The sequence below is a fragment of the Cyprinus carpio genome, chromosome B24, assembly GCF_018340385.1.
Source record: "Cyprinus carpio isolate SPL01 chromosome B24, ASM1834038v1, whole genome shotgun sequence".
In the NCBI taxonomy this organism is placed as follows: domain Eukaryota; kingdom Metazoa; phylum Chordata; class Actinopteri; order Cypriniformes; family Cyprinidae; genus Cyprinus; species Cyprinus carpio.
The window spans coordinates 16,143,544-16,156,544 of NC_056620.1; the positions used below are offsets into that span (position 1 = coordinate 16,143,544).

The following is a 13,001-nucleotide window of genomic DNA, read 5'->3' on the forward strand; positions in this document are numbered from 1 at the left end:
AATTAAAAGTGTATGTTTAAAATGTTTGTGAGGCATCATAAAAAAAATCTAATAATTATCCAGCATGTCAATTAGACCATCACCCAGTTAATCTCCTTAATGATGATTCATGTGCTTTAATGCCAAATGAAGATCTGCCCATGGCTTCTCATATCCCAGCAATAAAATCCTGGCGGTGTATCCGTGTTCATCTGCTGTGTTTGTAAGTCCTGCACTCAAGACGCCTCTCACCTAATGAACTGTAATAAATATCCCCGAAATACAGAGGAACAGCCCAGAGAATTATAGTGTATTCATTTTCTTCTGCACTCCAAGGTTTGAATGATGTTTCTTCCGAATGATTTTCATAAAAACTTAATATCTGGATTTGAGAAATGATCTGCCACACTGCCATAAATCTTCATTAAAAGCCAGCACAGTTGCCATCCTCATAGTCATATGTTAGGATGACCAGACATCTTTGTTTTCTGGAGACAGTTCCCATTTTTTGTGGCTCGTCCTCAGGTGGAGATGTCCTTTCTCTGAAAATGTCCCCATTTTTACTGTTTGAAAGAGAAATAATACTTCATGTGCTAGATATTGCACATGCTTATTATTATTTAAATAAAAAATACATCATGGCATATATTATGCCATATATTACTAATTTGGTTATTTTATTTTATTTTTTATTCATTTAATAAATTAAGTTATAACAGAAAAGAAATATTGAGGCTATTAGCTGTCTGTCAAGCTGCTAGCACAAAGTCAAGACAGAACATATTATATACAGGGATGTAAATAAAGACCTCATAGTTATAACCAAAGTCATGGGTCCATTTAATTCCATATTTCAATTATGTATTAAGCACAGAAGTAGTAATATGCCTGGTTTTAATTTCAGAACTGTGTTCATCTTATCATGTGGCTAAGCCTCTAAGATGTATTAAGTTCAGAGGTGATTGTATGCAGAGACTTTCATGAAGCTAATCATTAGCCGTATGGAAGGTGAACTTACTGAACAGGTTATTTGATCAAACGTTAATTTCACTGGCACACAATGAAATTTCCCTAATTTTCATTATTTCATCCCCATTTGTGATTAAGAGGATTGGCTAGGGTTTATCCAGTAGCACGCTCTCTTTGAGCTAACTAGCAGCTTAGCGGAGCCGTCTTCAATGAGAGAAAGTTAGATTTGACAGGCTTTGGGAACTTTCCTCAAACTTCAGCCTGACAACTTTCTACCTCCAATAATATCCATTCAAAGTTACGCTTTCAAACAGTTTATTTTTGAACACGGGACGTCATAAAAACTTATTTTCAACTGTAACTCTATATTTTTCCTTCTCGAACGAAGCTGTCATAATCGTAACAAACCCCTCACCGTATTATTCCCCTATTACCTGTATAATCCAATTCCAGAGGGATCCTATTAGAGCTGCAAACAAGCAGCCACGAAATGACTCTAACTGAGCATATTGGAAACCTCTGCAGTGCTAAGATAAGCCTATTTGGTTTGCCTTATACCATTCAAGCTGTTCACAGGGCTTTTCCTCCTCATATCTTCTGAACCGTGGGGTTGAAACTCAGATTGCTCATTTGTATCCCTGGTAACCAATGCACACTTGTTTACGTTTTGACACTGATTAATGTAAGTGTGCCCTGAATGATCTCTGTAATGGCTTTACCTGCAGATGCTTGTTACTTGTGCTTGCAGAAGCTGAATGGTTCAATAGAATGAATCTCCTTTAGGTCTCTGTACTAAATATAGTGATTTCTTGTAAAATTGAGGTTAATTACTTGCTGTGATAGTTAACTTACATTTAGTGCTCTAGTTTTCTTCCCAAGTTTGATAAAATAAAACTTCTGTAGCATAAAGTGTTCATCTTGCAATATAAAATGTATTCTTATATTTACTTACTAGCAAAGATTTTACGGGAAAAAAAGACTTTTACACTATTACACTAAAATGACTTTTACTTGCTTAAAAAATATTAACAATCAATGAGATGACAGAAAACGTAGATTGTGTACAACAGGTTTCAGCAACCATATTCATAATTTAGAAAAACACATAGAGTTAATAAAACCCCCAAATATTTAATACTAACCAAATATAAAAAAACATAAAAAAAACATAATTTAATAGGGTTTTTTCTTGCTCTTACAACAACTAATGTGTTCGTTCTACTGATATCTGCTTAAAAACACGGTAGTAGATCGATGTTGTTGATTCAAAGGTAAAATAGGAGGACAGTTATTCATAGTCATGGCATTTCTGCGAAACAATGTTTAAACAAAATATGTTGGCATTTTATTATCAGTACGAGTAATACAGTTAGTCCAGAGAAGTGTCAGGTAGCGCACAGGGAGCTGTGTGAGATGAACACTGACCTTTTACAGCAGAACAGAGATGGGAAGAGCAAAGAATGGAGAACTCCCTTCATATCTAATGGTTTCATGTTTTAATGAAGCATCTAATTAACTCTGAGAGTCCTTATAAAGACCTGGAGAATTGTGCCAGTAATAGGTATATAATGACATTATGCATTATTATGATAAAATTGCCATGTCCGTTGAGCTTTATTGTGCTAACCTTATCAAAACACGAGGTAGCTTTGACAGTGCTTCAAACAGCAGAATTACATTTAAATATAGTTATAATAAATAATCTACCAGGCCATTAAATCTGTTGTTGTTATAGAGAACTGTTTTGTGAATAATGTGGGAATATAGAGGAGAGCGGAGCACAATGTAACACTTTTTGACTTTTTCAGTTTGTGTAAATCCACATGGGGTTCAGAATATATATTTTTTTTTATCCACAGTAATTTTACACTTGTCTAGTACAAATACATCACTTTGTTTCATAATTACAGTGTTTACAATTTTGTTTATTTACCCTCAAAAAATGGAAGTGAAATGTGACAACATGCCCCATAGGTGAGGTACGTTGTAACATGACCAAATGACAGCTAAAAATATTATCTAATCTAATGAAAAAGATATACAAGACAAACTAAAATATTTTGTCAATAAAATAAAATTATTAACTTTTTCAAATAAAATAATGGCGTTTTTTAAGAATTAAAAATAATCTGATTTTGGAGTTTGACAGTGAACACATTGAAACCATGCTTGGGATGGCCCACATAAATGAGCAAAAATGCTTTACATTTCTTGAAAAAATAACTTCTGCACATTAATTTTTCAGAATGTCAAACAAATAAAAAAAAATTAAAAAAATAAATAAAGCATGCTTTCTGAATTAAACCCATATATCCATAATTTTATTGTATTCATCTCCATCTTAACCTCTCAGTAGGCCTTTGAGCACTTGAGGCACAGATTATATCAAAACCACAAGGTGGCGCCCAATGATTATAATATAGAAGTTCCTCCTGTTCTCACGCTAGCAGCTCTTCCTATTGGTAAATTGTATGAATAGATCACAGACAAAATGGGTCTTATTAGGATACTAGGCAGTATATGTTCCTCTACCTTCCTTAAATAAGCAGATACCCCTAACAATATTCAGAAAGCTTCTAAAGTAATCAGATAATAGCTATTCACACCAAGTGTGCATTAAACTGACAAGCAGGCAGCAGGAATGAATCAACAACAATAAATTTACAAAACTCTCACACTGTCTTATCTCAATGTGATAGTGTGACCGGTTGTTTAATATGAACAGCTGCTTTGCATGTCAAGTCAGATATTTTTAGGAGTGACAAGCACAGAAAAAATCTAGCACATGAGATCTCAAAAGGACAACAGCTCAGGCTATCACTCCATACAAAAGACTGTACTGACACACTGTTGATGACCAGGTAGGACAAAACATGCTTGTTTAATCCTAAAATTAATCCTTTACTTTTCTAAAAGTTTTTCTTTATTTTTCACAAAAGATTGATCACGTGGCTCTTACAATGAAGCCTGCATGGATAGCTGTGCTTTGTGTGCTAATGGCAGCCAGACTGAGTGTCTCTCAGGAGGAGGACACAGAGCTGGCTGAGCAAGACGGGAGGGAACCTTGTGCCCGCTTGATGAGGGGTGTTCCTGGCACTCCAGGGTTCGATGGCATCCCCGGTCGGGACGGACGTGATGGGCGTGAGGGAGAAAAGGGAGATAATGGAGATCCAGGTGATTTATTTACAGACTGTTAATAGTATTAAAGGGATAGTTCAGGCAAAAAAGTTGTCAATAATTACTCGTAATTATACAATATAATTATAATTATATATTAAGACCTTCGTTCATCGTCGGAACACAAATTAAGATATGTTTGATGAAATCCAAGAGCTCTGTGACCCTGCCTAGACAGCAACGCAACTGACACGTTCAAGGCTCAGAAAGGTAATCGTTAAAATAGTCCATGTGACATCAGTGGTTTAACCAGAATGTTATGAAACTTAATAAAATTGTAATTTTCATTTCTTTGCACACAAAAAGTATACTCATAGCTTCGTACAATTACGGTTGAACCACTGATGTCACATGGACTATTTTAACAATGTCCTTACTACTTTTCTGGGCCCTGAACGTGTCAGTTGCGTTGCTGTCTATGCAGGGTCAGAAAGCTCTTGGATTTCATCAAAAATATCTTAATTTGTGTTCCGAAGATGAATGAAGGTCTTACAGGTTTGGAGCAACATAAGAGTGAGTAATTAATGACAGAATTTCCATTATTGGCTGAACTATCCTTTTAAGTACCCACAAAAAGTATTTGCACACATAAACCACACTTTAATGTTAATATCTAAATAAACGCTAATTGGATTGAGTACAGTTCATCAAAAATCACAGTTTGAAAAAACAAATAAACAGTAAAAGTGATTATCAAATACATGTGTAAATACCCTCAGAGGGTAGTTGAAAAAAATCCATCATAAAATATTTCTGTTTTGGATTTGTGCAGCTGCCTGTGATCATAAAACATGCAGACTGATTTGACCTGCAAATACCGTAATTATAGAATTTTTGTCCATACATTCCACAACATATTGGAGTTTAGGCACTTTTGCAAGCATGTTCATGACCCTAAATGAGAAAAACATCACTGGTATTTCCGTCAACTAAAAAAGCTAAATGATGTCACCCTCAGCCTAAACTGGAGAAAAAATCTTTAAAAAAAAGTTTTGTTTTTTGATTGGCTTACTTTAGTGAACAGAAGAAACCTTTATGGATTATTCTCAGTTAACAATATAAAAGAAGCTGTTCAATTATCTTTTTCAGGCCCCAAAGGACCGAATGGAGAGCCAGGTGAAGCAGGGGACGAAGGACCTGCAGGAAAAAGAGGATTTCCTGGAAACCCCGGTCTGAAAGGACAAAGTGGAGAGGGTTCCTTCCCCTACCGCTCTGCTTTTAGCATGGGACTCACAGGGAAAACAAGCAGTGGAGCTCCCATCCGCTTCACTAAAACCTTCTACAATGAGCAGCACCACTACGACGACATCTCCGGAAAGTTTCGCTGTGCCATCCCTGGGATCTATTACTTTACATATCATCTTACCATCAATGGGAAGGAGACCAAGGTAGCTATGTTTAAAAACGGCCGGACTGTGGCCTTTACACTTGACCAGTTCCACAGCGGAAATCTGGATCAGGCCTCTGGAGGGGTGATTTTAAATCTGTCTGCTGGAGATGAGGTTTGGCTACAGTTGTATGATGACGTATTTGATGCAGGGATTTACGCAGATGTCAACAACGACTCCACCTTCACCGGCTTCCTTTTGACTCCTAAAATCTTAAGCAACCCAACTGACAACCGCAGACGCTGACACTGTCTGTATTTGTATCCACATGTTCACTTAATCTCACAGAACAATCAGTCAGCTTAATGCAGCATGAAGAGATTATTGGCTGTGTGTCTGTGTTTGATACAGTCATAAGACCTGTCATTTTTAGATTTATAGGCCAGATATGTTCATAGGGAGTCTGGCTGCCCACCCGCTAAACATGTCACATCTAGCCAACTGGCTTCCTCTCAGTACAGCAGTTGGTGTGCAGTTTAGCATACTTCATCCTTGCTGATATTTTAATCAATGTTCAAGGTCAGATACCACCATACATGCTGAGCTATGACCTTATAATTATATTTTATTTAGATTTGCAACTTGCAATCTTGCAGCAGCTCTTTAAATGCCATTTGTATGTCATAGTTTTTAATGAACCAAAATAGCTGTTGAGTATTTATATTTATTAATGTTTATTAAAAGTATTCACAGGCTAATGAAAGTATCAAAGCTTGGACTGTGCTCTATATTTTGAAAAAACATATTATGGAGTTTTAACATTTCTCTAAACTCCCAAGACAGTTAACTAAAAATCCAGCAAATGATGCAACAAATATGGATTTTTATGCTAATTTGGTGCAAATGAATGTATTATCACTGACTGTTTGTGTGTTAGTAAGTTGAACAGTGAGATAATTAATCAGTTTTAGTATTGCATTGCTCTGTGAATGACAATACAGTAGGATGGCATAATAATTCACTTTAAATGAGCAACAACAGTTTCTACCAGCAGTTTTTAAAAAAAATAATGTTATTTGATTGTAATTAATAGAAAAACTGCTTGTTAAATTAGCTAGTTTGTCACTAGTAATGGTGCATTTGCAAATAAAAAGAACTCAAGATGTTTAATAAAGCTTTTATTTGAAACATTCAAAGAAAAACATCTTACAAATATCCAAACAAATCACAAAGCATCAATTTGGCAATTAAAAAAAAAAAGAATACAAATAAGCAACGGTCCCAGAAATTTATTAAATATTAACTTGAAGGGAAATTGGTGGGTGAATTTACAAAGAAAAAGTCAAAATGGGAGAGGTTACAGTATATTCAATACAGTACACTCTTCACCTTTTACATACTTTGTTTTGTGTAATTTTCCCTCCACAAAGATACGAAGAGCTCTTTCAAGTGCTCCTCTAGTAGAATGTCTCTCCTAGAGATGCTGCAACACACAATTTGATTACATGGGCTTAAAGAATCAGCAAGAAATCATAAGAATCAAAATTTTTTTTCCTATACAAGTGCTGTCAAACTCCAGAGCTAGGAAATTTCAGCAGCTCTCAAAAATATTGAGTGAACCAAGTATAATCCTGTGAAAATGCATGTGCACCTTTTCTACAAGTGTGCATTGCAACATTTATCTACAAAGACGTGTTCTGTCCTGATCTACTATTGTTGGCATACATTGTCAAAGGTGTTTATTTCTTTCTGTAGTCTCCGTTGTAGGCACGGTGGTCATCCTGACCAGGATACCGACCACCATATCCTCTCAGGACATCCTGAAAGCTAGTCGCTCCTGGTTCCTGGGGGCCGTATCCAGCATATGGATCCTCTTGTCCGCTCATGTAGTGCTCATATTGCTGCTGGTCATAGCCTGGGGCCTCAGGGTATGACTCTTCTCTATGCCGAGGGACCTCTTCACGGTGGGATTCCTCCTGGGCTGGCTCCTCTTGAGGTGATTGACTGGCGGGTTCGGCCACCTCAGATTTGTAGCGGCGCAAGCGGCAGTTTCTGTCGTACTCTGGATCGCAGTCAGGATCAGGTTCAATCACTCCATTCCTGGTTCCATCGGCATTCAGGTGGGGCTCGTAGGCTTCGCTTGGGTTGGATGGCTGTCTGTGCACAGCAGGACGGTGCTCGGTTTGGGAACCCAGTGGGAAGCACTCTTCATCATACCCAATGAAACAGTCATATCCCTCCTTGGTCTTCCCTCGGGGTCCCAAAGGATGTTGAGGTTCCTCTGGTTGGTGCCTTGGGGGTTGGAGATGTGTAGGCAGGTGTCTTCGCAAGTCAGCCCCAGCAGATGCATCTCGGTGCATGGCATAAGGGTCGTGACGAGGGCTCGGAGGTGCCCGCATGGCACCGGCTTCAGAGGTGGGCTCGTCCTTCAGATCTTCAGGAGACAGGCTGCCAAACCTTGTGGCTGTCAGAGGGTTGCAGTTATCATCGTAGAGAGGGTTGCAGGGTCTCTCCAAGCCAGAAGAAGGGGCTTCAAGGTTTTGCGAGGATGCCAGAGCAGCAGCATAAGCACAGTATGGGTCAACTCGAGGGTCACAATGGGGATTACGCAGGTACAGACTAGATGGCGCCTTCTGGACCAGATGGGGGACGCAGTGAGGATCGGTCTTAGGGTCACAGCCGAGATGGGCGTAGGATGGGGCTAGGGCAGCAGCGGGCTTGTGTCCGTAAGCAGCACGGAGGTGGTACTGAAGACACTCGACATCCTCTGCACCACAGATGCGCAACAGCTCGGCCCTCTGCTCGGCTGACAGGAAGGGTTGCACCAACGGAGAGTGGTAGTAGTAACCAGAACGTGGATCCTTCACCACAGGCGTGTGGATGTAGGCTGGGGCTTTGACTGGGGCAGGTGCAGGGGCTTTGACAGTGGCTGGGGCCGGAGCCGGAGCCATGTATGGGTAATATGAGTATCCCTTCGAGTACAAGCAGTATGGGTCTCTGTAAGGGTCACAAGACTTGACTGGGGCAGGCACTGGTGCCTCAGCTTTGGGTTTGGGTCTGTTGGTGTATGAAGCCACACAGTTTGGGTCATCAGACTCGGCACAAGATTTGTAGATGTCGCTAAGGTGCTGCAGATACAGCTTATAGGAACGACCTGCCTCAGCCCGATTCTTGTTCTGCAAGTAAGAAAGATAGACGCGATCCAGCTCTCCAACCTGTAAGATGACAATGAATGATTTTGATTCAGTGTGTGGATTATATAACCAACACAAAACACATAAATAACCTCAATCATCCTCAAGATGGTAACTGATTCCCTGGTACTGAAATTCTGGGCCAATGTGGTACTGATATGTTGTGCATCCTTAAAGTGATAGTTCACCCCAAAATTCTGTCATTAATTACTCACCCTCATGTCATTCCAAACCCGTAAGGCCTTTCTTTTTTATTTTTAGAATACAAATTACTGACCCTGCTTAGACAGCAACGCAACTACCACGTTCAAGGCCCAGAAATGTAGTAAGGACATTGTTAAAATAATTTTTAATAACCTTAATTTTTTGAAACAAAGAGAATACTTTTTGTGTGCAAAGACAAAAAAAAAAAAAAACTTTATTCAACAATTTCTTCTCATAAATGTCAGTCTTTGACGCATGTCCAAGAGAGTCCCATGAAGCATGCGGTTGAACCACTGATGTAATATGTCTATTTGACTATTTTAACAATGTCCTTTCTACATTTCTGGTAGATGAGTTGCTGTCTATGCAGGGTCAGAAAGCTCTTGGATTTCAACAGAAATATCTTGAATGGTGTTCCAAAGATGAATGAAGGTCTTATGGGTTCGGACGACATGAGGTTGAGTACTTAATGACAGGATTTTTAAATTTTGGGTGAACTATCCCTTTAAGATTAACCTTTGCAACAACTATGAACAATTCTTATAAGACCTGCAGGTGTGCTGTGTTATCTTGTTTAGTTTATAATATGCTGTACTCACTCCCTCTTGGTTCCCATTGTCAGTGAAGTATTTGTACCAGCTCCAGAAGTCAGAGTGCTGCTTGTACCAACTGATGTTTCTCCTGTTGCGGATTAGTTTCTTTGGAACTGCTTCAGTGCCTGCCTTTTCTCCATCTGGCAGAAACATTATGTGTTACGTCACTGTGCATATCTAACATTCAGATCTTATGGTAAATATATAACAGTTAAATTCAATTCAAGTTCAATTCGAGTTTATTTGTAAATCGCTTTTTATGATACAAATCATTGCAAAGCAACTTTACAGAAAATTAAGTTTCTAAAATATTTAGTAGTAGCTTATCAGTGGTGACTGTCAGTTTATGTGCATATGGCAGAAATGTATGAAAAAATCAATTAAAGACGTAATCAAACAGACAATGAAATTTGGTAGATTTGGTAGTACAAAATTTGGTAGTTTTGTATGTTGTTTCAGGGTTGGCATCATCTGAGGTCCTCTGAGGGGTTGGCATCATCTCTTCTCTTCATCATACTTTAACATGATGAACCTCTCAAGATGATAATAATAGTAGCAAATGAGAATTGTTATAAAAGAGAATGTCCTATTGCTCCATTATATTTGATTATCTAAATGTAGCAATATAATTGAACTAATATCAAACTATTTTAATATAAATAAATTATCACTCCATAAAGAACTGCAAATAGTAGAAGAAACTTCACTCTGTATGTTTGATTATCTGCAAATTATTGGGTTTTAAATAAATTGGGACTCCATAAAGAACCTGACAGAACAGGAGAACAAGCCATACTTACCATCTCCTTTTAAATGCTGGGTGACAGGGCCAGCCAACAGAAACTCTGTTTGAGAAGAAGAGTAGAGGGAAAAAAATTAGGGGGTCCAAGTCTCAACCAGATGTTGCATTTTTCAAAGACAGAGTCAAAAATGCTTACAGACAGTAAAGGCCCAAAGAGCTGAGGGCAGCAGGATGTGGTTTTACAAGTTTTTGGGGAAAGGGAAGGTGGTAATATACAGGGTATTGTAGGAAATTAATCTTCAAACAGCACACATCAGCACTTTGATGCCTGGCAGCAGGGGGCCGCAGTAACCAAGCTCATCTACAAGCAAAAGCTATAAAATCTACAAAGGAAAGGAGCTTCTGAACTTACAGGTGAACCTAATTATCCTAACATCAAAAAAAAAAAAAAAAAAAAAAAAAAAAAAAAAAAACATATGAACTGACACTTTTTCTGTTTTATCTCTATAAAGGTGACGTTTATCTCTGCTGGAATGGGGACGAGTGGATCATGGATGTTTTTACTGTGACGTGACTGAATGGAAGATCTCAGTGTCTTGTATGAGAGAGGTAAAGGAAATGCTGCTCTTTCAGAGTATCAGCAAGTTTATTTTTTATAAGATTGTAAACTGCTGCCACATCTGGACACCTGGTGCATTTGAGTTTTGCTGACAACCGTTACTCATTTTACCAGTTGCAGAGCAAAAAACAAAGAACTGGCACTCAGAAACTTGATACCCCCTTGCTTGATACAGGGCTTTTGGGGAAATTTCACTCAGAAAATACAAAGTCATTGAGTCAGGCAGCTCCTAAATGATCTGGAGTTTTATCATAGAACTACTAAAAATAAAGATTCCTACTTAAATTTTCTAGAAAAAAAAAAAAAAAAACTCCAACTATGAGGAAAACCAAAGAACGATTTTTAACATTAAAAAAATAATGATTTAAAAGTCTCACCTGGTAATAATAATGTTGCTAGCAGCAACACATGAAAGATGGAAAATCCTCTCAAACAATCCATTCTTGACCTTCCTGACTCCTTTGGATAAACAAAATGATTTATAGCCCTAGCATTTAAATGTAGTATGTATTTTCATATTCATACTTTAGCATGATGAATCTCTCAAGATGATAATAATAGTAGCAAATGAGAATTGTTATAAAAGAGAATATCCTATTCCTCCATTACATTTGATTATCTAAATTTAGCAATATTTGAACTAATATTTGACAATTTTAAGAGAAAGAATTAATCAAATAAGAAAGAACTGCAAATAGTAGAAGAAACTTCACTCTGTATGTTTGATTACCTGCAAATTATTGGGTTTTACATTCTACAAATGCATGTATACAAAGAAACATGTAATTTACACGTTCCACATAATTTTATGCTCTTTACGCTCTTACATTAATCTTGTCAATGTCAGTATTTTGCTTGTGCCGCTTTCAACTTTTTCAAACAAAAAGTTTGAAATATTTTCTTTAATATAGAACAATTAAAAAATGATCTTATTATCATTTAACTGTGCAAAAAAAAAAAAAAAAAGTTCAAATGTTTAAGAACTGTTAACATTTGGGGCCCATCTGCATATTGGTAAAAGTAACTATAATGGTTTTTGAAATGTAGAGATGTGCATTGCTTTATAATCATACAAATGAAAAGACATACAAAAGGGTTTGAGCCCTGTCTTACCTGTGTTAGGATGTGATGATGTGAACCCGCTGAGAAGAGGCCTCGAAGTTCAGCTCTACAGCTGACTGACTGGAAGAGGAAGGTGAGCCAAACCCCTCGTGTACTACAGTCTCAACACACCCCTGTACACCGACTGGGCCACCGTTGAGAACCTGGCCACAATTTAAACCCAGCCTTGATAATTAAAAACAAAAAGGTGCATCCCATAGGGCCAAGTACATGCTGCTTCCAGCCCCACGATTGGCCTGCTTTGTCCCAGCGAGTCAACCAATCAGATGTTGCGATTACAGACACAGGAGAGAAAAGAACATCAACTGTTTTATGTTTAGAAGGTGAAGAAAAAATGCTGAAGGACAAAAAACAGGTTAATGAAAATTTGTTTTAGAACAAATACGTAAAATAATATCATCTGCAATGATTCAGTGTGGGCTATTTTGTGGATTTCAATATCCAAACTAGCCTTCAAAATAGTGAATGCAATAAAATATACATCTCAGGTGTATTTAATAAGTGTATTTTATTATTGTAGCTTTCAGTTACTAAATAAGTGTTTTTTGCTTTTTGAGCAATCCATATAATTTTTTTTTATTTTATTTTATTGGCCATCCAAAATGTAGATGAGTTTGTTTCTTCTACAGATTTAAAATGATTTAGCATTACATCACTTGCTCACCAGTGGATCCTCTGCAGTGAATGGGTGCCGCCAGAATGAGAGTCCAAACAACTGATAAAAGCATCACAATAATCCACAAGTAATGTCAGTAATGCACAAGCTGCATGGTTGCAATAAACAAATCTATCAAGATGTTTAACTTCAAACCAATGCTTCCACCTAAAATCCTCTATCCATAATACTGCTTTCTCTAGTGAAAAATAATTTATCTGAATCAGGAGAGAAATATGCATAGATCAAGCACTGTTTACAGACCAAAACAGCCCTAAACAAGTATGTCAGTGGATTTTGATGTGAGAGGATAATAGATGGACTTTTTCACTGGAGGGAGTGTTATTATGGATAACAGACTTTTAAACTGAAGTGTTTTAATGATGCCGATTGCTTTTGGATTGTGATGTTTTTATCAG

General features: G+C 37.6%; 2 protein-coding genes across 2 annotated transcripts; one reads left to right on the forward strand and one right to left on the reverse strand.

Moving 5' to 3' along the window:
- The first annotated feature begins 3,645 nt into the window (after positions 1-3,645).
- adipoqa (adiponectin, C1Q and collagen domain containing, a) lies at positions 3,646-6,725 on the forward strand. Its single transcript, XM_019083697.2, has 3 exons — positions 3,646-3,809; positions 3,888-4,122; positions 5,215-6,725. Exons 2-3 carry the CDS (start codon positions 3,909-3,911, stop codon positions 5,757-5,759), a joined length of 759 nt encoding a protein of 252 aa, XP_018939242.1. The 5' UTR covers positions 3,646-3,809; positions 3,888-3,908; the 3' UTR covers positions 5,760-6,725.
- LOC109066656 lies at positions 6,518-12,103 on the reverse strand. Its single transcript, XM_019083696.2, has 5 exons — positions 11,919-12,103; positions 11,183-11,264; positions 10,245-10,289; positions 9,451-9,584; positions 6,518-8,668 (listed from the first exon to the last, which is right to left on the reverse strand). The coding sequence occupies exons 2-5, from the start codon at positions 11,244-11,246 to the stop codon at positions 7,193-7,195; spliced, it is 1,719 nt and encodes a 572-aa protein (XP_018939241.1). The 5' UTR covers positions 11,247-11,264; positions 11,919-12,103; the 3' UTR covers positions 6,518-7,192.
- Positions 12,104-13,001: the final 898 nt, after the last annotated feature.